At 54.2% G+C, this 26,218-nt stretch overlaps 1 protein-coding gene across 3 annotated transcripts in view; it reads left to right on the top strand.

Annotated features, from left to right (window-relative positions):
• The window catches only part of SLC39A11 (solute carrier family 39 member 11), a 99,097-nt gene that overhangs the window by 52,614 nt on the left and 20,265 nt on the right, over positions 1-26,218 (top strand). For all 3 annotated transcript variants that reach the window (XM_040582080.1, XM_040582078.1, XM_040582079.1), the window contains exons 6-7: positions 1,224-1,394; positions 20,457-20,526. In XM_040582080.1, the coding sequence (XP_040438014.1) occupies positions 1,224-1,394; positions 20,457-20,526 (241 nt within the window). The remainder of the gene's footprint in view (positions 1-1,223; positions 1,395-20,456; positions 20,527-26,218) is intronic.

Genomic DNA, 26,218 nt, shown 5'->3' with positions numbered 1-26,218 from the left:
TGAGGTGTTGAGGGCCATTTTGGGATGCCTTTACGTCTCCGTCTTTGTGTTACAGATGGCAGGGTGTGAAGTGGTGCTGACACACCTGCTTTCCCAAGGTGACCTCCTGTGTCAGTTTGCATGAGCCCCCTTATGCCGAGGCTCTTAACTGGTGCTGAGAACACACACTGTGCAATGTGCGGCATGACAGTCGGCATCGTCCTGCCGCCAAACAGCAGGGGAAGCAACTGGCATTCCATCAAAACAGTTTCAGATGGCTTCTTACACTGTCTGCGAAAAAAATCTGGGAGTGGGTGGGTCAAGGGACAGGAGAGAGAATTACGTAAATCCAGGGGGAGATAATTATATTGTCTAAATGTCAGAGCTTTAATATGAAGCCGTAGCTGTTGCTGTGTGATGTTGAGGAATTTGTGCTCCTTGTTTCTTGGCTTCTTTTCACCTTTTCATGTTGAAGGTGAACAGTGAAGGGCTCGGTGCGTGTTGGCTTTATTGCGGTGCTGCCTGGTGCTTGTTCCACCCGTCGCAGCTCTCAACGGGGCTTGGGTTTTAGTGGTGTGGTTTTAAATAACCGGTTGAAATAGAGCCGGTAGTAATGGTCCTGCTGGGAGCAGAGGAGAGCCTGGGGTTATCCAGTGACGTATCTGCAAATGGCAGTGGCAAATCTTTTGGTAGCGGAACAGTCGCTAAATACAGCACTCGTTTGGTGACTGGGGTGAAATCAGAATGAAGCGTTGCAGGGTTTCTCCTTCATCAGCAAAGGCAACGGGAGTGCAGACCTGCCGGGTTTGGGGTTGGTGGGGGGGGACAGTCTCACCACAGGTCCCTGTGGCTGCTGCCTGGCAGCTCTGTCCTCATCATCCTCGTCAGCAGCCGGTGCCAGAGCTTGGCCCCCCCAGATTGAGACTTTGCAGGCAGGTGTGAGCGCAGGGGAGATGCTGGGGCACTGTGTGGAGCCAGGAGCAGGTCCCCGGAGGAGGAGGCGGCGGAGGGTGAACTTCTGCTTTGCCTCAGGGTCTCCCTGGCCCGTGGGCGCTGCAGTCTGCATGGGGGGAAATGCCCTACCCTGACCTGAAATGAAGTGGGCGATGCACACACCTTCAGCCCTTCTTTGGTCAGCGTTATTCCTTCTCTCTGCTTTTTCCTTCTGGGAGGGGAGGCAAGAGATGCCCAGTTGTCTGTCTGTCACCCCCTTGGCTGACCCAGCTGTTTTTCTGTACCCCCAGACAAAGGTGAGAACGGGGAGCCCTACCAGAGGAGGAAGGGTGCGGGGGCCAGCCTGCCAGACGGCCCCCCAGCGTTCCCCGTGGCCAGGGACGGGGCCCCGTCGGCCGGCAGCAGCAGCTGGAGGCGGATTATGCTGATGATCCTCGCTATAACCATCCACAACATCCCAGGTAAGTCCTGTCCATCTGTCCGTCCCTCTCTGCTCATGGGCAGCCGCTTCCCGGGGTCGCTGCCATCCCAGGAGGCTCGCACAGGGCTGCTGCCTTCTCGCCCTTCTTTTTCTTGCTGCTCGCAGGTGGCACTCGCCAAGTGGGTGCCCGGTTGCCTTTTGGCAAGATCTGTCCCATCGAATCTTGCTGTCTTGGTAGGGCTGAACCGTGCAAGGTCTTGGCAGCAAAACTCCTTACGGGGAGGGGGCTTGGGGGGAGCTGTAGGCTCAGGCTTGAACATCGGCAGCCTCGCTCACTACTGCCAGCCTGTCGTGGGCGAAAATTGTAAATCTGAGAGTACATTGAGAAAGGCGACACTGTAAAGACAACAAATTCTGGTTTCTTTTAGTTTCTCTTCTGATCTCTGTACCAGCAAGAGATGCGTTTTAAAGTGCTGCTTCTCTGCGGGAATACATACGGTTGGGGTTTTCTTATTTGAGGGATGGAGTTTGCCATCAGAGGGAAAATTGCAGAGCCCTGAGTCTTAGAGGGCTGCGTCCTGCCAGGGGCTGGGCTTTGACACTATGGAAAAAGAGGTGATAAAAGAAAACAAACCCTGAGATAAATTTGTAACAGCTGAGGACACTCAGCTGCTTTGCAGTTCTTGGTGATGTTGAAAGTAAAACACAGAAGGCAACCTTTCCCAATGCTTGCGTTCCTGGTTTCCTCTCCCCTCCCTCCTCCTCCTCTTCTCCTTCCTCTCCCCTTTTCTTTCCCCCTTCTCCGCTCAGTCTCTGCCCGTTTCAGGTTGTAGCTTGGGTTCAGGTGGAATAGGAAAACACTTTTCTACATAACTTGGATCTGTAAATGCAGGGAAAAACGATGAGTGCCTTTGGAAGAGCCGTGTTTTCCGAGCTGGGGTGAACGCGTGGCTTGTTGGCAAGGAGGTGGCTATTGTCAGCCAGGAGAGCTGCAGCAGCTCAGGGCTGGCTGTAACCGTCAGAGCTGGGGAGGGGGCAGCTGCCTCGTGGGGTCGTGTCTGCTTGTCTGTCCTGAGAGCGACTTTCATCCGAGGCCAGGGCATCCGTCTTAAATGCCATCGCTGGCTGGGCTTCCCAGGTGAGAAGCTCCGTTACGGGTCTGTAATCATAGATTCTCTATTTCTCCCCCTCCAAGGGCACTCCAGGGTTAAATGGCAGGAAAAAACCGAAGCGAACGAGTGGGTTGCCTCGGTGTTGGAGCTGGGCTGTGCCAGCCTGGCTGCAACTTGCTTTCTCTGGGCAGTAATCGCTTCCTTCCAGCCAGTCATCAGTTCCCAGCACCCTTGGGTGCTCCTGCTCCTACAGCCTGGGGCACCCAGTCAGCCAGGCTTTTGTTACCCTGAGAGTGTGTGTGAGTTAATATTTCACTGCACCTTTTGTGTGTGATGTGCCTGTGCATCGCCAACACGGGCTGTTTCTGTACATTAGCTCTAGTCTTGGTCAGCAACAGCAAAATAATTTTCCTCTTTTCATCCCCTTTATTTTTTATTTTTTTTTTTTTTTGGTTCTAGATAGATAACTCGGATGCCTTAGTTCAGCTCCTTGTATCGCTGGGGGAGGCAGATGCCTGGCAGACAAGGCAAGTAGGAGCTTTAAATTAGCCACACACGGAGAAAAAGGGGAAGCGTTTGCACCGAGCGAACTGTAATTGGATTTCATCCTTCAAACAAAGTGTCAGGGAGCTGGGGTGAAGGGCTGGGTGGCATGTGCATCGGCTGCCTCGGGCTGTGTCAGCCGGGGATTCCTGTCTCTGTCACCAGCAAAAAAGGAGGTTTTGTAGAGGAGTGAACAAAGCATCACCTGTAGCAATAGGTTAATGGCAGCATGGCCCTGGCTCCCGCAGGGACGCCAGTCTAACCTTTCATTGCTTCTGCCAGAGCACAAAGCCACCCTTGGACAGGTACAGAGGCTCAGAAATTCTCTCTTGCATCTTAAAGGTCACAATATTAAAGCTTAATATCCAGAGAGGTGTGGGGGAGCGGTGGCCTGCAGATGGTTCTGCTGCTCAGCCCCTCTCCGGAGGCTTGGCTCAGCTCAGTGGGGGTCTCTGGGTCAGGGTGGGGCTCTGTCCCTACCAAGCCCTGTCCCCAAAGTCCCCCTCCTGCTCTTTTCCCATCGGCATGTGCCTTTCCAGCAGCCTCACAGGCTGTTGTGGGGCTGGGTGGGTGGCAGTGGCTGTTTGTGCTCGGTGGGGCCGCTCACTGATGGCAAAGCCCAGCACCACCGTCCGCCGTTCGGCCGGGGTTTGCCCACATCCAGAGGTTTCATGTCGTGGAGGCTGGACTTGAGCCTGCGTCTTCCATCGTGCAGCCCCGAGCCCTGCCTGAGGTGGCAGGGTGCCAGCACCGATTTCGCCCTAATAAATGATTCAGGTTATGATTAAACCGCGAGCTGGTGGCCTGCTGTGTGCGTTACCGGGGTCTCTGGTCTTTCCTGCGTGAGGCAGATGCTGGTCCAGCTCTCGGTGGGCAGCGGGACGGGGCTCAGCTTAGCTTTTGCCAAAGGTCTTTTGCTTTCCCAGCAGATCCCAGCAGCGCCAGCGGCATTTCTCCGATCTGCTGCGGCCCCTGCCTGCGGCGCAGGGTTTGGAAACACTGTAATGCTCTACCTCAATTATCATCCCGCCAGCAGAAAGGCTGACACTATAATTAGTGCAGGTTCCTGCGGCGTAATGACACCTCGGCTTAGCATGCGGGGTGGCGGTGCCTGTGCCGGGGGAGGAGGAGGGAGGTGCTGAGCCGAGAAGTTTGGGATGCTCAGTGCCTCAGCACAGCTGCCAGGAGCGGGTAGCCGGCTCACTGGGCCCCTGGGCTTGCAAAACTGCTCGCTTTGATGGAAGCCCGCGGCTCTGGTGCTGCATCTGCTGCTCGCTCTGCTTCCCTGCGAGCCCAGCGCGCTTGTGTGGAGCCATCAGAGGTTGTCCAGGTAGTTCCCAAGGGTTTTGTGTCCTCGCCTTGTCTCCATAACGCTTCATAAAACTTCACATCCCTCGGTGGGGAGTGCAGTGCTCGGGTTGCTGCAGCAAGGAGGATGCAGCTGCAGGGGGGGAACTGCTCCTGTTCGTGCTCATCTTGCTGCGTCTCTGTGCTGCCCAAGTGCCTCTGACGGGCCGGAGATGGGCTTGCTCCTCTGAAACGTGCAGTGTTTCACATCTGAGCCCAAACTTTACCAAGTCCCTCCATCCAGTGGGTAAAACCCTTGCAAGGACTGGGGTCTGTCCCTCTCCTCCCCCACTGGTGTGGCATGGGCTCTTAGAATCGCCAGTGAATGGTTTTATTTACTTTGAGCCCCATTTAGGGATGAACATGTTTCAGTCTTGGCAATGCATCTATCTTTGGTTTCGGGCAAATACGCTGGAAGCCGGTCGATGTGCAGGTGATAGAATTGAATATAAAGACCAGTCTCTTGCATTCAGTTTGTATATAGTGGGCTCTGCCGGCAAGCAAAAGGTTTGGTAATTTGTTCCAAAGCTGTGAATGGCAATGCAAAGGATAAATTGATAATGACTGGAGATGCCAAACTGTGGAGTGTTCCTGCTAATTAATATTCATATATGCTGGGTTTAGTGGAACATTAATTATGTATTTAATCAAGCCCTGTTTATTCTGGTTTATCTTTGTACCTTGGGTGGCTGTTATGCTGAAGACTTCAGATTAATTAAAATGTTACTGGTGTATCACAAATAACAATTACCGAGGTGTGAGTTGAACCGCCTTTCTCTTTGTGCTCGTTTAGAAGGGAGGAGGAGAGCCCGGTAGGATGGAGCTTGTGGGGCTGGGGTTCTGCTACCAGCTTCCTGGGAGGGGTGGTCCTGGAGGGCTCTGCTTCACTCTGAGCTGAGCTGTGGGGATGTCCCTGCTGCGTGAGATCGGGGGGAGTCCTCCAGCAGAGAGGTGCTGCAGGAACCCCCAACGTTCACGCTGCTCTAGGTGAGATGGAGGACAGGTCCAAGGCCATGTTCTGCAACCATCTGCACGCCCCAGGGGTCTCCCTGGAGTCACGGTGCTCACAGGGGTCTGCGCCTGCCTGGGACCCTTGGTGGCTTAACCAGAGCCTGAGTCTGTCCATTCCCGGTGAGTGTCCGTACGTGGCAGTGGACACGCTTGTGTGCAGGATAGGGAAGGATGCAGATGTTTCCTCTGTCGGGTTGTGGGATGCCCTGCCTGCCTTTCTTTCCTCTGGCAGTTGTGAAATGCACGTTTCTCTGCCACAAAATCCGCTCAGCTGATGGCAGGCACCTGGCTGGGATCCCACTCGCTGCAGGGACCGTGGTGCCCCATCCCTCCATCACCCCGAGGAGCATCCCTGCCGGCGCACCCTCCTCTGCTGCCGCTTGCTCCTGGGGAAGGCAGCGGGGCTGATGCCGGGGCGGTTGCTGGCAGGCATGAGGTGATGCTTCTAGCCACCCTAACGTTGCCAAGGAAACCTGAATTTTCGTTTTTCTTGGCTATGTGGTGGGCAGAGCGGGGCAGCCCCAGACCCTGGGACACGCTGCAAGCCCATCCCCAGGAGCTGCCAGCAGAGCTGGAATTGTTCTCTGCTCCAGCCCGTTCCTTCCTGCAAGAAAATATCCTGCTTTTCTGTATTCAGTCCTATCGCTCTGTGTTTGCTCCCTGATTCTATTTCTGCCATGTTTCTGCCTCAAGTGTCACCATTAAGCGGAGGTGTCTGGGAGGGAGCAAATGGGACGTGGCAGCGGCGCCGTGCTGTGCATAGAGCCGCCAGGTCATGGTGTGAGGTGGCACTGATGTCCCCTGCTTGCCCCCCAGATCTCACATGGCTCCACCTGAGGCTTTCTGTCCGGTTCCCATTTCCAGAAACCCATTAATAAGCTAGAATACATATTTTTTTAATGAGAAGGAACAAAGCAAGGAGCAGGACAAAGTGTGTGAGCTAAATACGGAACAGTTTCACCCTTGGTGGTGAAGGTGCTGCAGGGATGAGGGGGGGATTGCTACAGGCAGGAGGGAAAAAATTTTGAATGCAGAAATTTTTAGAGGATGACATCTATGGGAAGGACGAATGAGTCTCCTGGGAAGCTGCACTTTGTCGAGGGGGAGGTCCCTTTACCCACAGGTGACAGCGTTGCAGTTCATCCCCCTTGGGACTGCGCTTGGAGATGGCAGCAAGAGGCACCCAGCTGCACCACGGTTTGGCACCGGCACCGTGCTTTGGCGTGCAGCAGTGTTCTCGGGGACCTTTCTTCTCTGCATGCCAAAGAGGGAGAGGTTTAGCCCCAAAACTTGTAGGTCAGGGTCTGGCCAATGCTTGGAGTGGGGGTGGGACGATGCCTGGGGGAAGGTATAGCCTGGGGCCGGTGCAGGGGAGAGGGTAGGGATTTACAGTGCTGGCACTGTGCTGGTGTCCTTGTCACGGGGCTGGCATCAAGGCACAGCTGAGTCCTTTACTTATGGTGGCAGTTCCTCACGTTGGTGACTGATTTAAGCCAGGCACCTCCTGCCCATCCCTGTGGCAGCTCTGTGCACCTCTCCGTCCCTAAGGAAGGTAAAGCAAGTGCTGCTGCCACTTTGCTTTATCCCAAGGAAACGGTGGTACAAGGGAAGTCTGCACCAAAGGAAGGTAAATGTCAAACTGATTTGAAACACGCTTGTTTGCAGCTTTGCCTGGGCAGGAGGATGGTTCAGCTGAGTGCCCTTGGACCAGATAGCGTGAGACCTGCCTGCTGCCCTCCGCACAGTGGGATTTGGCTGGGGACAGCCCCAGGAGTGCAAACTGCCCACTTACATACGGGAGCTGCCTGGACACTTGCTTTTCTTTATGGTTTCTTGCAGCTTTAACCAGTTTCAATGTCCTTTTATGTGTCTCCTGCTTTATGATTGCCTGCGGGAGAGGAGCAGGCAGTGGGTTTTGGTGCTGGTTGTTGGCTGAGAGGTGTTTTTGTGCTAGCAGCTTGCTCTGCAAACGGGAGCTGAACCCCTGAGCTGCTGCCACCCTGCTCCACCAGCTGGGATGCCACTAGCTGCAGGTGGAGGAAGCTGGTGGGGACCCCAACGTTGTCATTCCTTGGCCCAGTCCCCTGTTGTGGACATCTCCAGTGGTGGATGGTGATTTAGTCCCATCCATCACTCCTTAGCCAAGTGGTCTCTGTCTGCATTGAGGGCTGTAGGGGTGTGATGCTGGTGTGCAATGTGCTGCTTGATTGTCAGCTGGTGGAGACGTGTCCAAAACAAAAGAGTATCTTCCCACCGGTGAGGAGGGAGCTTCACAGTGAGGTTTGTACCTCACTGTGGTTTGTCGCCTCCCAGGTGAGCATCCTGCATGCATGGAAGTGGTTTGACAGTCCAGGTTCAACATGCTCTGCCAGCGAGGTGGGATGCTGAAGGCTGTAGCTTTTTAAACCTTAAGCTGTCAGCAAGGTTCAGACAGAGCTTGTCCGTCAGACCCAAACCAGAGCTGGTGTTCTCTGTGGTGGAGCTGGTCCTCAGATGATGGTGAATTCGAGGATACAAACAGATTGCCTGCTGCTGAAGGGGAGGGTGTGGGGAGAGGGGTTTGTGGATGGCTGCAGCAGCGCAGAGGTTGCATACTGTGCTGTCAGATTGGTGTTCCTTGGGAGAGGGTGATTTCCAGGCTGGCTGCTTTGTCATTAGCAAAAATTGATTGGATTCATTCTCCTGGGACAAGCGCTCCCATGCACTCTGCCTCCCAAGAGAAGGCTGGAGCAATGAGTGTGCTATTGCATCTGAATTATAAAGAAAAATGATTATTTATATGAATATTCTCAGAAATCCATTAAAGGTTGGTAACATTCATTTTGAATGATGGGGTTTTTTTGTTAGCCTATTAAAATTGAGACTATTTTACAATTGTTGACTTTAATATGCATTTGGTACCCACTGGGGTTCAGCAGAGCATGAGAGTGGGAGCCATTTAGCTGTGCCGATTAATCTGTGTCTCATCTGTGTGATGCTTCTTTCTGAAATTACAGCAGACCTCCTTCCACTGTCACTTCTCCTGGTTGCATTGCTATTAACGGTTAGTCTTGGGTGCTCTTGGAGCATTTTTGGGTTCTACTGAAAGGCGTTATTTTTAGTAAGAAAAAGGAGGAAAAGATTTCCCTGCAGCTTGCATTTCAGACGAGCAAGTGAGAAGGAAGCTGTGGGTAAGGGAGGATGTCTGCGTGTGCAGTGGGCGTGTTGTGCAGCAATTTGATGGAGTTCAAGTGCTGTGGAGGGTCAAGGGGAGCAGAGGAGAGCACTAGCCCTGGGACCGGCTCAGCCTGCGCTTGCAGCTCAGAAGGATGGAGAGATGCACTGTTTGAACAATCATGAATTTTTCACAGCGCTTTCTGCTCCGGGGAGTAAAACCAGCCTGGGATGCGGCTTTCTGAGGCTGCTGCCCATCGCGTCTCAGATTTGATTTCTGGAGGGACCCTTTGGGCGTGGATGTGTCAGGGATGAGTGGCTGTTGTTGACAGTGGTGCTGTGATGTGATGGCCCCGCAAGGTCATCATAGAAAGGTCAGGTCAGATGTAGCCCACGAAGACCGAGCTGGGTGCTCGGCTCTAACCGGAGTGTTTGGCGCGGCGGTGACTCATGTGGGATTAGGAGCAGCATGGCCACACGCACGCGCCTGCTCCGGGAAAGGTTGCTTTAACCTTTCATTAAATCTCCCATTAATTGTCGCCTCATCAGCACATATTTTGACATTTTCATCTATTAAGCACCTCGATGGGTTGAAACGACTTGCTCAAAGTCATTAAGCTGCTGTGTGAGGGGATGTAAAGAGCGGGGGGGTGGTGGGGTGAGGTGCAGGCACTGGGTGAAGGATGCGGGTGGCAGCCCTACCTGCGGGTGATGCTCTCAGTGGCTGCGGGATGGCTCTGCCCCGCTCCTCTGCTCAGCAGAGAAAGTTATCATCTGCAAAAACCTGGTCCTGTAAAGGTGGAGGCTAAAAAGAAATCCTGTGGGCACAATAGGGCTCTCCTGGGTGCCTGTGCATGCTGTGCATTGCTGTTTCCATGTCCTCTGCGTGCACCCAAGATGTGGGTGCCCCTCTGCAGAGCAGGGCTGTGTCACTGCTGGGGCTGGGAAGGACCCTGGCCCTGGCTCTGGGCTGCTCTCGGCTCTGTGGCCACCAGCTCAGCTCCCTCTGGACTTCCCCGTGCCCCTCCTGGGCAAACAGAGGCTGAGGCTTCGGGTCCGGGGTGCCTTGGGAAACTGCGCGTAAATAACAGCCTGATGTAAATGTAATTTCATGTATTACGTGGGCACGGTTGGGAAGTTTTCCTCTGCAGCCTGGAGGTGTCACAGCCCATCACGCTGGCACCATTAAAGGGGGGGTGAGTGGGCAGGGGGGTGAGAGTCACGGGGTCTCTAATGCCCCACTGACAGCAGCTCGTATTTCAAAAACTAATTTGTAGGCAGACACCTGGAAAGCCAGCAGAGAACTGATAATGTACATTTATCTCTGCGGTATCGTTTTGATCTGGTGATCAGTGTTTTGTAAGCGCTTACAGCCACGGAGGTGACAAAAGCCAATTAAACACAGGATTTTCACCAGCTGGAGTGAAAGTCCACTGAAATATGCATGTGAAAGCTCCTTTTCTTTCTTATCCCCATCAGATCTCGCAGGTCTGTTGCATTAAACATCGCTGAGCAGTGGCCTGAGAAATCATTTGTGTGCTAGAAATGAAACATTAAATACCTGTGATGGATTCAGGTTGTGTGGGGTCAGGGAGAGCCTGTTCCCAGCACGGGTCAGTTCCTGCTTTTAGGGTGGTTCAGGTTTGTTAATTTGGGAAAGAATTTTCTTCTTCCAGAGAAGCATTTCCATGAGGAAGGAGCTTTGGGATGCTGGGCAGTTATTCTTTAACGTCAGGTACCTCCGGTGTAAGTGGTGGCCGCATGCTGCCTCTTCAGCTCCTGCGAAGCTGTTGCAGCTGGATGGATTTAAAGGACCATTTGCTCCATGTCGTTGTGGTTGAAAAGGGGAGAAGAGCGGGGTGGGGTGGGGATGTGGGTGGTCTGGCTCCCGCGTTAGGGGAATTGCCTCGTGCTGCTCAAGTTCCACCTTGTTTGATGGGCACAAACCCTCAAACAAGGCCATGGGCTTCTCTTGGGCTGTTTTTTCCACCCATATCTGTGGCCATGAGATGCTCAGAGTCACCTTATGTCACATCCTACCAGGTTTGCTCTAAGCACCTCAGGCTTCTGGTCCCTTCCTTGTTGCAAACCTTCCAGCTCGGCTGGTAGCACACAGGTGGGTTCACTGGTGTGAGTGCCCAGTTCTGGAGGCCTTTTTCAGACAAAGCTCCTGTGGAACCGCCTGGGACCCCACCGGGTAAGGCAGTTGGTACCCCTTGGGGGTTAAAGTCCCCCTTTAATGGCATTTTAACTCCGTGGCGTCGCACGCAGCAGTGTGGTTTGGCTTTCTTTGTGTCCATTTGCTGTTAAGCACTGGCAAGCTGGGGATTTCGACTGTTTGCTTTTCCAGGTGATGGCTGGCTTGACCCTGTCATCATCTGCTGTTTTTCATCATCTCTTGCATAACCTTGATGGGACCTGTCTGTGAATCCCTGGAAAACTTGGGGGCAAAGCCGTGCCATTAGTTTTTATCTTTCAAAATCAAAGCGGTGGAGTTGAGCTGTCTGGGCACGTCAGAAGCTTTTGACGTGTTTCACCTTCTTTCAGCTTAGTGTATGCACATCATGGCCCTCAGCCGCTGCTGAATTGGTGCTTTATTAATGCCTCTAATGAGGAAGCTCCTGGGTTGTTTGTAGAGCTGTCCCTGGAGCAGGAGAGAGGAGCCGAGCAAATGTGCGATGCTGCAGCAGGCCTGTGGCGGCTTGCCTGCAGTTCCCTACCCAGAAAGGCAATTTTTCTCTGTTTTCAAACCACCCGGCTTTGCTGTATGCCCCAGCTGCTGCCGTCCCCACAAACCTTTATCAAGTGTTGCCCCCACACACCTTTTTGTCCCCCCCCACGAACACGGAATTACCTGAGCAGGCACTGCAGGGCTTCCCATCGTACCGGCTGTGCGAGCTGGCAGCTCGCTTCCCCGTGAGCCCAGCCACGCGCTCATGTTGTATTTGTTTCCTTCCTCTGGGGTGTCACAGTGTAAAATAGCACCAAAATGGGTTTATTTCTGCTGTTGCTTTTTTCACAGCCGGCATGTTGGAGGGGCAGTGCGGTGTGGCTCTGCTGGGTGGGATCCGTGGGGCTTCGCGGCTCTGCCTGCTCGCTGCCTGCATCTGCCCGTGGTTGCAAATAGTGGTGAGGATAATGATTGCCCGGGACTGCTTTGTCTGAGCAGATTAATCCAGCTGGTGCCTTGGGTTTTGTTTTCTCTGTCCTGTCACTGTCTGTTGGCGGGGTCAGGATGCAAGTGCTGCGTGGGCTGCGGCGTGCGGATCTGCCGGGGAAGGGGGACCGGGCCACTTCCCCATCCCACCGTACGTTCCTCAGACAAAGGCTCTTGTTCGTCAGGAGCCTGGGGAAGAGAGGGGACAAGTGAATAATTCATACCACAAATAATAATACGTGCCGCTATAAACTGCAAATTAATCATTTAAATTTTATCTTTGTGTTCTGATGAAAGGATTTTTGGTTAAGGTAGTAATTAGGAGTGATGTGGCCCTGTTAGCTGGCTGCTAGTGCAGGGCTGCAGGGAAGGCATAAACCAAGTTGAAATCCTGCTTGGCCAATGTCACTTTGTCACCACTCCTGTTGGCCTTGGGATCTCTACGGACAGCTTGTACAGGTGGCTGAAGGGCTCCCTTCAGGTCAAGCACGCTCCCACTCTTTAATAATAATTCATGACAATGTAACACGCGAGGGACTCCCGCGCCTTTGCTCTGCCCACACCACCATCTGCTGCTGCTCCCTGCACCCGCTTCACGTACACGTTTAGAGGACAAGGACCTCTCCAGGGTTATCTGCCACCGTGGCAACCCTGCCCGAGCCCGGCGAGCCGCGTCCCGCCTGGGTGAGCTGAGTCAGAGCCAAACTCCAGGGAGCAGCGATCTTTCACAGTGAACTTGCTTTGGTTTCCCTCAGGAGCACGGCAGCCGTGGCGGGTGCCACGAGCGTTTAACCAGAAGATGTAGGTGTGTTGTACGTGCGTGCACGGGCGGCAGCAGTTCCTAACGTGAGGATGGAGAACCTTAACGTGCTAGCGGGGCAATTCATGTGGGTCTGTAAAAGGCACATTTCTCCTTACAGCCCTTGAGGGAATTGGGGCTGGGGAGCTGGGGCTGTGGGCTTTCTGGGGGGGGGGTGGGGGGGGTGGGGGGGGTTAGCATCACCACGCTCTTGTGCTGGTGCCTTTTGCTGGGAGTCCTGGGAAGCAGGGAGGGTGCTGCTGGCACCCCGAGGAGCAGCCACGTGGGCTGAAGCGGGTGAGTGGTGTCCCAGGGTTCCTGCACTGCACGGGGAGGTGGAAATCCAGCCAGGCAGCTACGTACGGGGAAGTCGTGCCGGAGATCTGGGTGCTCTCGCTTGGAAGAGCCTGTGGTTATGGATGTGGAAGAGAAATGTGATGCGGAGAGCAGCTGTCAAGAGTAAGAGCACTCGCAGCACCGTGCCAGGACCTCTGGTCCTAGGGCAGCCGGGGCTCTGGGGGAAGCGCCTCGTACTGGGACTGGAGCTGGTGGGATGTGCTGCCGCGTGCGTGCGGGTGACAGCTAAGCAAGGCCACCTCGGGAGCAGCAGTAGGGTTTTTGTTGCAAAGTGAGATCCGCTGCTTTCTGGCTTGGTTAAGTTCAAAAACAAAAAAAAGGTCTTTCTAAAATGACATTAGCCTCCTGCTGGCTGGTCTTGTAATGGTGGATAGCTAGAAACACGAAAATCACTGAAATCTGGTATTCTCCGCGCTTTCTTGTGCAGTAATGGCAAAATGATGTTACCTAGAGGGAACTGGAATTCAGTCTTGGGGGAAAATACTTAGGAGTTTGAATAGTGGCAACAGGGGCATGCTTAAACTCTCATAGAAATACAAACCTCATTATAGCAAGATTAATTTCCCGCTAGGAATTTAACAGTTCTTCAAAGAGCAGGATGAATAATTGATGTCATCTTGGCATCTGTAGTACCTTCCTAAAGGAAGCATGTTCGTTTGCTGACCCAGGAGAATTAGCTTTGTAAATCCTCGCAGGAGGAGATAATGTCGCTCCCGGCTCTGCTGACGCTGCTGCCAGGCTCGAGGTGCCGGTGGGGGACACGCGGCCCCAGCCTTGCAGGCAGAGCGTGGGTCAGCGGGTGCAAAGCCCGAAGGTACGTGCGGCTGTTGCGATACCTGGCGTTACTGGTGAGGCGGGCTCGGGCAGCCCTCGGGCAGCCCAGCGGCGTTCCCTTCCTTTAAGCAGAGGATGCTTTTGCAGCTAACCCTGCCAGCCTGTCTCTGGCCTGGCATCTGTGTTGGTGCCCACGGTCCTGTGTGGCATCAGGTTTGAGTCAGCTCATGCAAAGGGTTTTCTCAGCATTACAGACTCTCCTTTGGTCGCAAAGAAAGACACTTACTGCTGTTAAATCCGTAATTCTTTCCATTTCTTTCAAAGCTCTGCAGGCGCAAACCTCTGCTGAGCCGTGCTCTCTGTATCTGCCCCAGAAACCCGATGTCCCCGGCAGGCAGAGCTGCGGTGTGTGTGCTGTAGGTAGAAGTTCTTACAAACCCTGCTTTTCCTCTCATCTCTGCTCTCCCTCCAAGATTTTGCCTCTACTCAGACGGCAGGATCTGTGAATTGCTGCTTGTTTTTATCATCGCCGCGGATCCTCCTCCTCCTCCCCTGCCTGTCTGGGAGGGCCACGCTGCATCCCCAGAGGAGTTTCCTGCAAGGGTGATTTTAAGCAAAGACACCCATGGGTGGGTGATGGGTGGGCTGTGCTGCTGGCACCCTGCCAAGTGCATCCTCTCGGAGAGCAGGAGGCGTGGGATAGGCTAACAGGTCACGAGCCGGTCTGTGTTCCCCTGTCACTGCCATCCTAACCTGCTTTTGTGCATCAGGAGAAGGGGGGAAACCAAAACCCTAACACCTCTGATGCTGTTCCACAGGAGCAGGCTGTCAGGTCTGCCTGGAGCATCCCCGCACGCTCTGCCCGCTGCCGCGTTCGTATGGGAGACGAGACCGAGCAGGGAGCAGGCGAGTGGCATTGCTGCCTGCAAAACAGAGACGTGTTGCAGCCGTGATCCCAGAAAGGCACAAGCTCTGGGATGCTATGACGTCATTTGCTTTATTCCTGAAATCCTGTCTGTGCAATGACAAACTGATTTGCAGAGGAAAGTGAATTTTGTTTAGTGGATTCTGTTTTTTTGACATTCCTGTAGGATATTGTTCTCCATCCCCTGCCTGTTTTCTTGCTCTTGATGTCATATAACAGTAACGTAATAACTGGGGTTAATTTACTTGCTGCTATAATTTATCAAGGCCCTGTGAGCGATGCTTGCTATTTACTGGTTTGGATTTCTAGGGAATCTGAAGGGCTTTTATTTTCAGTTGGTTTTGTGAACAGGCCGTCTCCCAAGGATTACGAGTGGCTTCCCACAGTGGCTGTGAAGCTCATTTCATGCTCGACACCGGAGCCGAGGAGGGCAGGATCTCGGCGAGCCCCGTGAACCCGGACTCTGGCTTTGCAGGGGGGGTTCTGGCTGCTGATTGAGGTGGAGAGCAGGCGGCGAAGGGCTGTGATCCCTGCCTGGCTGCATAAGCTGCCTTGAATAGGATTTAAAATTGCAGCCTGCTTAATTTCACCAGGTTCTTTCAGCTTGCCGAGCTCTCGGAGACTCGGGTGGTGGGTGATAAGGGAGAGGTTTGATGGGATGGGATCAGCCGTTCCGCTTTCAAGTTGATCATTGAACTTAAGGCTGGTGTGGCATTTGCAGCCGGAGGCGCTGGGGGACGAGCCCCCCTCTGTGAGCGTGGAAGCGGGCACTCGGCGTGGCTGGCCGCTCCGGGCAGGGCTGGAGCCCGTGGTGCTTCTTGGAAAGCAGATACTGGAGAACGCAAAAGCCATGAAACAATGTTCAGTGCTGCGGGCGCTGGCAGAAGGCGATTTCAGATCAGGGAAGGTGGCCAAAAGCAGATTTCAGACCAGGGAAGGCAAAGCAGCTTCTCGGGTGATTTCGATCTCTCTTAGTTTCCCAACTGCGGTGTAGTTTGGGGTTTCATCCCCTTTGATCAGACACATACAGACCGTCACTGCCTGCCTGAGCAGCGAGCCTGGGCTGCCTGGAGCCGTCTCTGTTAGCGACTGAGCCTTCTGCTTTCAAAGTAGAAGCACCTCTTCAGTAAATTTCTCCTTTTTAAAGTTCTTTTTGTATTTTCTAAGTTTTTCTTGTCCAGGTCTTTGGTATCAGGGTTGGTTAGGAACTGGCAGCCCAGAGCTGCATCCAGGTGCCCCAGGACCATCCCACTTCTGCTGTGGGCACCTTGCTCCTGCCAGAGCAAGCCTTCCTCTCATCCCTGCCAAGAAGGGTTCCCTGGGAAGTGCAGCACTGGGCACTTTTTGTTTGGGGTAGTCCAAAGGCAAGACACCCTCCTGTAGCCCATCTCGGGAACCCACGTGGTCCCCTCAGCTTTGGCCTCTCCAGGAACATCCCGGCGTGCGGCTCTCCATGTCGCAGAGGAGGATATGGATCAGTGCTGGGCTCATCCCAAAGCCCATCCCAGCCAATTCATGTGCTCCTGTGGATTAGAGCAGATGGGAACATTGTCGCTGTCTTCCTGGCTCAATGAGACAGAACATCTTGTGCTGTTTTGCAGCTCTGCTGATGGGGCACCGAAGTGAAATTAAAGTGAAAATAAAACCAGAGCTGTGACAGCATGCTGCATGTATCGAGCCCCCTCTGCTTGCTGGTGCTTGAATGCTGGTGGCTGAGTGCTGGGGACCTCAGGCCAAGCGTGAAGGTGTCAGAGGTGCTCTGGGAGCAGCATGGCCGTCACTTTGCTTCCTTGGCTGATGTCCTCCTTGCCAGCTTTTCATCTCTCCTCTGCTGCCCTGCTCGGTGCTGTGGCTGTCGTGTCGTACCGTGCCATCACCTTCTGCCTGCCTGTGGTGCCTTGACGTGACTGGGTGCTCATCTAGCTTTGCTCTGCTCCCCTTCCCACGGTCCTTCCCTTTGCACCGACTCCTCCTTGCTGCGGTGTTCCCTCTTGGCTTTTCCTTTTCTAATTTTTTGCTGGTTGTCTTACCTGAAATGGAAACGCTTTTTGGGCTCAGAGCAATGGTCCTACTAGACCTGCATGCTGTCCTCGCTCCTGCGTGGTCCTCTCCTGCTGTGCCCATGGCTCCCATCCATGTTGCTCCGATCGTGCCCTCAGAGGCTGCGGAGGAGGGAGCTGATCCTGTCCTCAGCAACAGCCAGAAGCTAAGGGAGAGCGGAGGAGGATGGCAGCGCTTGGCCCCAGAGATGATATGAGCTCCCAGGGCAGGGAAAATGGATTTCCCTTGGCTTTGGAGCTGGTGGACGGTCCATGGTGCTATGAAGACGCCCTGGTTTAGATCAGATCTGCGTATCAGATGTAGTATGGAAGGAGACTTACAGATATCATGCTTTTTTCCTCGCCGCTGCCATCAGCAGGCTACCGTAACGCATCCCAGAGCCGTCTGGCATTAACAACAGGAGTCTCTGTAGTGACCTTCCAGCACTTTATCGCTTTTCAGTCTAGAGGTTTTGAAGCTTTTTTTTTTTTTTTTGGAAAACAAGCAGGGAGGAAAACATGCCTTTGCAACGAGCACTGTTGACTTAAAGGTCTGTAGCTGATCCTTAAGTTAGCGTAGGATTAGTCTGATCCCTGGGTAATGCCTTATCAGGATAAAGTGTCTTGAATTGTAAAGCCAAGGAAGCCCAAGAGAGGCAAAATCCCTTTGTTTAGGTTAAATAGAAGCATTTTCTTGACAGTGGCTGAAATTGGTCGTAGTTTTTCTTGCTTTGTTCTGCAACACTGCAGGGAGATGCCGAATTAACACCCAGCCTGGCGCTGTCACCATGCCAGCTCTCCGGCTCACCGGGCTGCGCGGAGCCTTTGGCTCTTCCAGCTCTGCCGCTGGTTGCAAGTGGGGCTGACAACTGCCTTGGCCACTGAAATCCCTGGAAAACCCCTCTCTGAGATGGAAGGGTTTCCCATGGGACATGTGCGCCTGCCTTCCACCTTCTTTCACATGCTAAGCTGCGTGGTTTTTGCCTTTCCCTCCGCACGGTGGCCCGTGGTAAATCCTCCGGTGGTTCAGGGATGCCCGGGACTGTGCTCCTCCCTGCCCCTTTGCTGGCGATGGTGCCAAGAACCAGGAATCACACAGGGCTGTGTATTTTTCAAGCTGATGTCCGAGCCTTCAGTGCGTAATGAGATCTGCTCTGCCATCCCCGTCTTCAGTGGCCTGATGTCCCAGTCATCCGTTTGCAGAGCCTGCAGTGCTGTGCATCTGGAAGTGCTTGACTTAGAAACATTAACCTTTCTCTTTTTGTGTCTTTGCCCACCTGAAGAAGCCTCTTGGGCTATTTATAATTTGAGTATGTGCAGAATGCCCGAGAGAGGGACTGCAACCAGAAGGCTGAGCACTGGCTGTGAGCTTTGGGTGTGGGTAAATTGGCAGCAAGCTTTTTGTTTGTTTTCCGTGAAAAATCTCTGTGTGTCTGCTTGGTTACCTGCAAAGCAGAGTCATTCTGCGGTTTGACATCTTCTTTGAAAGAGGCTGAACGTGTGTTATTGAAGTGGCAGAGTTATTGTGTGAACTTGGCAGGCTTTTCTAAATGAAATATTTGAAACAAATCACAGCAACGGGCTGAGTACATCGCACAGTATCTACTGTCTGTCATGAGAGCCTTCCCAGGCATGCGCAGGGGCTGTGGGATGTGCAGGGGTCCCTGCTGTTCCTGGACCATGTGTGACCCCAGGCTGGCTTGGCTGTGCGTCCCCGTGGGGTGCTCTGGGCTCAGCAGCCTGTTGGCCGATTCGTGGTCGCGCTCAACCTGCCCCAGCTCTTATCTCCTCTCCTGGGAGGTGGGGACATGGCCAAGGCCATAGCTGGAGGCTGCTGGGGCACCTCCTCCCCTTCGCACTGGTGAGCATCTCCACCGTGCTGCAGCTTCCACCATCGGCTGCTTCTCCCTCTCCAAATAAGCAGTTCACTACACACCATCTGTTGATTTTAATTTCCCATAATTTGTTTCCATGTGTATGTGATCTGTGCTTTCATTAATTGTGCTGCCGAGTTTCTTATTGCATGAGATCCGCTGTGCAGTGAGGAAATTGTTGTGGTTTTCCCCCTCTGTCAAAGCCATCTCTGCTATTCACACAAAAGAGCACTTTTGTCCTTTGATTCTTGCTCTCCGAGCAAGTCTCGCTTAGGAAGAGATCGTTCGGAAGAGCAGTGCCAGGCCCGTTTGTGTGGAGCTTCATTACACCCTCGCAGCCGTACCCGGCACAGCCGTTAAAGGCCTTTGGAAAGATCTGCTCCCCAAGGTTTGCCGCAGTGCCGGCGGAGCGGAGACCTTCCCCCTCGCAGTCCTCGCAGCTCTGCTCGTGCCGCGAGTGCTCGGGTGGGTGCTGCTGGGGCAGTCTGAGCACTTTGCACGAGCGAGTGAGCCCTGCTCTGGCGTGTGCCTCAGTTCCTCTGGCTGTCTCACTAGATGAGTTATCATCCACTCGTGGTGTTTTAGGGACAATTTGGAACCTCCTTACCCCATAACCTTGTACAAAGGGTTGGTTGCTGCCGTCGTTTTCTCTGAGCTTTGGCACAAGGATCGGGGCTCTGAGGGGTTGTCGAGTGTTTCAGTTCACCATGCTCAGCCTGGGTTTGAGGATGCAAATGCCGTGATTATCCGAGTTAGTGCTGCTTTTTATGGTGTGTTTCCAAGGCAACTGGAAATTCAGAAGACCACAAACACAGACACAGTCCTCTTCTTCTGAGACCTTATCCTCCAGTACACAGGTAAACACTCTCAGTGACATTTTCAACCTGTTTGAATGTTCATCTGAATAGTCCCCACTGTCCTCTCGCATGGTTTCCAGCAGCTGGAGCAGGTAATTGCCTTCTTTGAAGGCAGTAAAACCCAGCCAGCTACACAGACAGGTTTGCTTTTGTTCTTTGATGTCCCCCCTACTCCTCTGCCTTGCTTGGAGGGGAGTGGAACCAGAAAGGCTGGGAAAAAAAAAAAAAAAAGGCATTTTGAGCAAAGGAAAAGAAGTACCGGTGGTTTGATGCTTCCTGAAAGTCAGATATTTTTTTTTTTTTTTTTTCCGGGAGGGACAAAAGAGCTGTGCCAGTTGTGGGAGTGTAGGAAAAGTTTGAGAAGGGGCAGGAGGGGAGCAGGGAAGGATGGAGCAGTTATCCCTGAGGAGCTGCATGGAAGAAGCAGTGGTGGATCACAGGTCTGCACCCACCGCCCTCCTGGGAGGGCTTCTTGGCTGGTTTTCTTTGGGGTTTACGGGAAGAACTGTAATCTAAAATTATGGGATTCACTGTAATCTAAAATAATCTGTAAGGTGGGAATTTTCTTGTAGAGTTTGGGTTTCCTTCTGCTTTGGAGACTGTCTGTACAGGCATTGTGCTGGTATTTGGGCACAGGGAGACCAGAAACTGGGGAGGTGGCATTGCCGGGAGCCTGGTCCCAGAGACTTTATGGGAGAAGTGGGTGTTTGGTTCTTCTGCGGTTCCCTGGGGCACTGATCCATCTGCACCTTGCAGAGACACCTCTCTGCAGAGAGGTTTGCTGAGCCTGAATCTTTCTAAACAGACATTGGTGGTTTGCACTGCTGTGCTCCTTATTAAAAAAGCATTTCAGCTGGTGGGAATTGTGATCTTTTCCCCTTCAGTGCACTCATAAATACAGAAACCTCTCCTCCCTGTGTTGGCTTCCCGAGAAGCTGCTGGTTTGGGTTCACAGTGGGGAAGCACCCCGGGCAGTGTGGCAGGGTCTTGCTTTAGGGCTCAGATTAAATGTGCTTAGGTTAAAACGAGAAGGGTGACCACCTGGCCTGGCGTCCTGCTCACATCAGTCTTTGCTCCACTGAAATGCAGGAGGAGGGATGGTCTCAGGGCTTTTGCAGGGTTTGACCTTACTGTTTTTTTCCTTCCTGTTTCAGAGGGTCTGGCAGTGGGAGTTGGATTCGGAGCTATTGGAAAATCCACATCTGCGACCTTCCACAGTGCCAGGTAAGCCACAACGCCGTTTCTGCCCTGCGTGCATCAGGTTTTGTGCGCGCCTTTGCCTCTTGGAGGTTGTCTGTCTGTCCCACGTTGCTTCTATGCTGGGGTGGTTGGAGATGCATTGGCTGAAACTTGTCTGGAAGCACAAGCGTGGGCAGAGGGAGCAGAAGAAATTCCTAGTGTTGTTGCATTTTCCTAGTGGTTGTGCTTGTTGGACGTGTAAAAAGGTTTCTGGCATCGATGCCTGGTTTCTGCAATGGTTCCGTTTCTGCCTCGCTGGGCAGATCAGTGGAGCTGGGGTGGCTGATGGAGGGGGGCAGCATGTGTGGGCATCACTGCGGGGTGCTGCTGGGGGACCTTGGGTCTGCAGAGGTGTGTACAGCCCGCGTCCCTCCGGGGGTTTGGGGGGTGCTGGGCTGCATCAGGAGGCACTGTGCTGCTCACTGCCAAGGGGTTTGCGTGCATCACGCTGGGTTTTCTTTTTCCCCTCTCCCTTATCTCCAGTAAACATCCCTGGTGATGCTGCCGGCTTAGCTGAACACTGGTAGCTGTTTCTGTATGGGGAGCTTCACCCCTGGGGAACTTCGGAGGAAGGGGAGAAAACCCCCTGAAGATAAGACTGAAAGCTAGAGACATGTAAATCTGGATGAGGTAGAGTGACATCTTAGCCTGAGCAAATCCCTTTCCTGGGGGCCAGCAGCAAGAGTTTAAAGGTGATTGCGAGTGGCAGAGGCTCGCAGGAGCTGGGACACCCTCCTCTCCCCAGTGCCCCTGCCCAGTGTCTCCGTGGCTCCCTGCAAGGATGCCATCAGCTTCTCATCCTTATTCTGTCACTGCTGAGCTGGGAGCAGTCATGGCTTTGCTCCCCGTGGAGCAGGCAGGCTCCCCAGCACAGGTTCCCCGCTCTCCATGCTGAGATTTTCCATGAAGTACCATCCCCAACAGGTAGGAGCAGCTGCTGGAGCTGTTGGAAAGTGTGTGGTGGCTTTGTTTTCCATTCCTGCCAAGCAGGGCCACTGGACTCTGTAATTGGTGGCAAAAAAGGCTCTCAATCATCTCAACCATCAATCGTCTCTCAGGCATCCCTGCTCCCGGCATCCCTGCTCGCCTGCTCCAGCCTTGCCAGCAGCCACTCTCGCCCAGCTCCGTTTTCAGCAGTGCCAGCGTTACCCCCGTGCTATCAGGCAAACCCTTTTGTGCTTCTCTCTGGGACTGGTGTGGGCACGGTGGGGGGGTGTTAATCCAGCTCCTCCAAACTGCTTGGAGCACGGGGTTGGGCTTTGGGTGCATTTTCACACCAAGCGGAGCAAAACCTGGGCATGGGAGTGGGTGATGGCAGGGAGAGCCCTGCCGCCTCCCCATGCCCAGCTGCCCGTGTCAGAGCCAAAACTGGGCTGACTGGGGGCACTGCTAAAGAAATGGGAGAAAGAAAGAAATCTGGTGTGAAGCTGGAAGAGCTGCTTGCACCTCTTGGTGGCTGGCTCGCAAACGGCATCCTGCTGCCGGGCTCTTCCATGTGCCGATACCAAAAGCTTTTCTTTTTCTGTTTGAATTAGACTCCCGGGGCTCGTGGTACGCCGCCTCCTCTATGCCTTTGTTTCCCAGACCCACACTGTGGTTTACGTGGTCTGGGGACTCGCAGCGCGTTTGGTCCGTGAATAACCTGCCCAGCCCTTACGGATCGTGGATGAAAGTACTGTGATGTCTCAGCCACCTTGTTCCTGCCAGAGGATCTGTGGGGGCCCTCGGGGCTGGTTTTGGAGCCCTCCAGGCTATCCAGCCCCTTCTCTGGCTGGGCACAAGCTGTGCTCAAAGGGACCTTGCAAAGACACGAGCAAAACCATCTGTACCCGATGCCCTGTTAGATCCCTGGCTGATGGGGGGCTCATCCTCACAGCGCGGGCTGGCACTGGGTGCGCTGCCCCAGGCATTTCCACGGCAGCAGATGCCGTCCAGATCTGTGGTGAGAAAAGTAGGATATACTGGCTCTAGACACTATGCTTCTCTAACCTTTTGAAATAAAAGGCTCTTCATAAAGTCTGCAGAGGCTCTAGAGATGCTTGAACAAAAGGACTTTTTTTTTTTATCAGCTGCTCAGTAGAAGCTAAGAAGCCAGAAGCAGCTGGTTCTTTCTCTGTATTTACAACAGCATTAATCATGTTAGATGAAAGGTGGAGTCTGTACCATGAAAATACCAATGCAAATTTAGTCAGCTGCGAAAGGAGACAAAATAACTTCATTGCCATCAATCTGTCTGTCACTGTCATCTGCGGGCGGCCCGAAAAATTGCTCGGTGTAGCCACTCCACTGTGAAGCTATTTGGAAATATCCAAGAATAAAATTTTAGGTGGCTAATTCGCGTTATGTAGGCTTGGAAAATAGCAGTGGAATGATACTTGATGTGAGCTAATGTGAGAAATAGCTAACTCTTGACACATCCAAAGGGGAAATTGCTCCTTGGCCAATCTCAGCTCTTAGCGGACACGACAGTTGGGATCCTCCCCTCTTGTCCATTATTTTGAAATAGTGTTTTAATGAAACGGCTGCGTGACTCTGTTTACCTTCTCCATTCTGATTCTGCTTCCCCCTGGGCGTGACTAACTGCGTTAGCACCGAGCTGAGCTGGAGCCGGGGTGAGCTGCCTCGCAGGAAGGCTTATTTCCAAACCTTAAATCGTGCAAAAGTATTTATGAACGCTCCGACGCTCCTGGAGCCCGAGCAAAAGCTGCAGATGCCTGGGGATGTTTCCGATGGCTGGTAGATGTCTCGGGGTTGGCTGTGACTTGCCCACGCTAACCAGAGGACCTTCCTCGCCGACTTGTGCTCGACGAATGGATGCTGGCTGGCCTGGGGGAGCGCTGCCCGATTGCATTGCTCCCAGAGGGGTGAAGGCTTGGCAGAGAGCCCGAATTCATTCCAGCTCGCTGTGGGGCCCTGGTGAGACATGGTAGTGCTGCATCCCGAGGGGCTGTTCTCAGAGCCACAGGCTTTGCAAGTCCGTGGTGTGGTTGCAAAGAGACAATTAGGAAGAAGGGAGAGCACCAGGCGGTGCTGCAGCAGTGACGCCGGGCATTGCGAGCGGCCGGGCGCTGCTCTGGGCCGCTTTGCGGTTGAGCCAGCTCTCCAGGAGAGCCCCCGCGCACGCAGCAGCGGCAGGGTGGGTGCTGCAGCAGGGTCCCTGCCTGCCCCGGCTGGCCGGCACAGCCCCAAGTGCTTTGCTTTGTTCCTGTAAGACAGCAACGCTCCCCAGCTTTGCCTGGAGGAGGGCTAACACCCTGTTCCTGATACCTTGCGGGATCCCGCAAGGGTTTTCCTAGGCGGAGGGCTTTCCCCCTGTGCCGGTGGTTGGAAGGTTTCCCAGCCCTGCCTGCCTGCAGCAGGAGGGATGCTGTGGGGCTTCTGCCCTGGCTCTGCGCTAGGGGATGTGCTGGTCGAGCTCAGCGCTGGCTGAACGTGCCGAGGGACCAATTTCAGGTTTTAAAGCCGAGTGGGGCCAGGTGTGCGGCAGAGATGGAGCTGGCTGGGAGCCACGGTGGCTGGGGAGCACCGGCATGGGCGGTGTAAGCAGAGCAGTGCAGGCATAGATCCGCAGCTGATGGTCCGAGTCTAGGGGACACTTCGGGGTTTGGTTAAAAACCAAAAAAAGGTGATTAGGAAGCAGGGTGGAATTCTCACGTTTTAAAACACCTGGTGCTTTGCATGTGCTGGTGTCACCTCTGCCACTCCCTGGGCTCTTGGCTCTGGTGGAGTCCTGCCCTTTACCTCTGTGCTTGCAGGACCCGTCCCTCTGGGCTTCTCCATCCACCCCATCTCCCGGAGCATCCCGGTGCTGCCTGCCAGGCCCCTGCCCGCACTCGTCCGCGTTTCTTTGCTGCCACCGGGTGTGCAGGCTCCGTTCCTGCGATCTGGCTGCTCCGCAGCTCCTCTCCGCCGGTGCCAGGGCTCGCCCTTGGATTACAGCCCCTCGCCTTGCGAGCTGCTTCATTTCTGGTTGCAGCATGGGGGGAACCCGCTTTGTTTGGCCTGTTAGGGGAGGTGAGCGAAATGCGGTCCCGTGCCAGAGGAAGGTGGGTCTCAGCGGTGGGGCTGGATCTTTGCTTTTGTGCATGGGTGGATATCAGCGCTCCTTTGGCTGGGCAGCACACTCAAGCCTTTTCTGGAAGGGTGATGTAGGTTTTATGGCAGTTTAGACAGGGCTTAGGGTGGCCTAAAGTCTGCTTTTGGGGTGTTTCCCCTGGGGGGCTGAGCCGCTGCTCTTTCTCAGGCAGGAGCATCCCTCCCTCCCTGCTGCAGGACTGAGGTTTGCTTGCCCAGTTCCTCACAAGGATAACAACATCAGAAGGTCCCATGGGCTGGCAATAGTGGCTCAGGACAAAGCTGCTGCAGTGCCAGAAGGGGAGCGAGACCCAGAGCGAGTGCGTGCCCGGGGTGGAGGGGCGATGCCTGCGCAGAGGAGCGGTGCCCGGTGTGGGGCGTGCAGCGAGCCTGGGAGGGGAAGGTCCCCTCCAGATGTGAGCATGAGCCGCTCCTGGCTGCCTTCCAGGCAGGAAGGTAAAGAGAAGGGCAGCCATGTCTTAAAAAAGCTGTTTTACCTCCCCCTCTTTGCACACCATAGTGTGGGGGTAGGAAACCCTCTCCACCTTGTGTGGCTGATTTAACAGGAACCAGATGGAGCTGCTGCTGGTGAGACCAGGACGGGCTGAATTTGCCTGTCCCTCGGCGGCTCTGCCGGTGCAGAGTGGGCAGAGGTGCAGGCAGGGGTGCGGGCAGGGCTGTCCAGCGCTGGTGTGCTTTGGCAGTGGCCTCCCTGGGGGGGCTGTGTGTGGGGAGAAGAGGGGCCGGGGCAGGCCCCTGCTGCTGGCCACGCTCTGCACGTCTCCATCCCCAGGGCTGCGGTGCAGGGCCAGTGCCGTGTGTCAGGGTGGTCTTCCTCTCTCCAGGTCCCTGCTGTGTCTTTTAGAGGACACAAGCACCCACCAGTGAACCCTGGGGTGACCCTGAGCCCCTCATCCCGTGGGGGGGTTATGCCTGTGATGCTGGGAAGCTGCGAGGTGGGGGCCGGGGCTGGCAGGGAGAAGATCCCACATGCCCACTCCACTGTCCCCTCTAGACCACAACCGTTCCCTTGGGACCTGCCTCCATGCTGCTGCGTTGGCGCCCAGGAGCCTGCATCTTCACTCCTGCATCCCATGCCCACATGGTGAGAGCTCCTGCCTTGGCTGGAACCACAAGAGCAGAGCAGGGGGGTAGGGTCTGTGGGCATCTCTCTTTTTTCTTTCCCCCCTGCCCCATCAGAGGCTCTTCCTTTGAGAATCAGCATGAGCGGCTGGTCATCCCCCTCCCCATCCCACCCGGCATCATGCCATTGCCTTGCTGTGGTGACAGGGTTTGAGGGGAGCAGAAGGGGGGTCCTGGGGAGAGGGAGAGCAGGGATGTGGGAGCCTGGTTTGGCTTTTCGCCCCTTAGAAATCCTCTGTGTGCTTTTTGCTTTCTGAAAGCAGGAGGCAGCTTGTAATCGTGCTGTATGCAAGCACACACAAGTCAAATCTGTTTTCTTACTGTGTTGCTTCTGCCTGCGATTTTTTTTCTGTCAAAGAGAAATTCACCGTAAAATTAATTTCCTTGGTCAGGATTGCAGGAACTCCTGGACGTACCTGTGTTACACCACAGAGCGAAGAGAAAACTCCTGTAAAAAGCC

Source organism: Falco naumanni, chromosome 1, assembly GCF_017639655.2.
Source record: "Falco naumanni isolate bFalNau1 chromosome 1, bFalNau1.pat, whole genome shotgun sequence".
Classification (NCBI taxonomy): domain Eukaryota; kingdom Metazoa; phylum Chordata; class Aves; order Falconiformes; family Falconidae; genus Falco; species Falco naumanni.
Note: the sequence above shows the minus strand (reverse complement) of the source record. Positions and strands in the feature narration are given on the sequence as shown.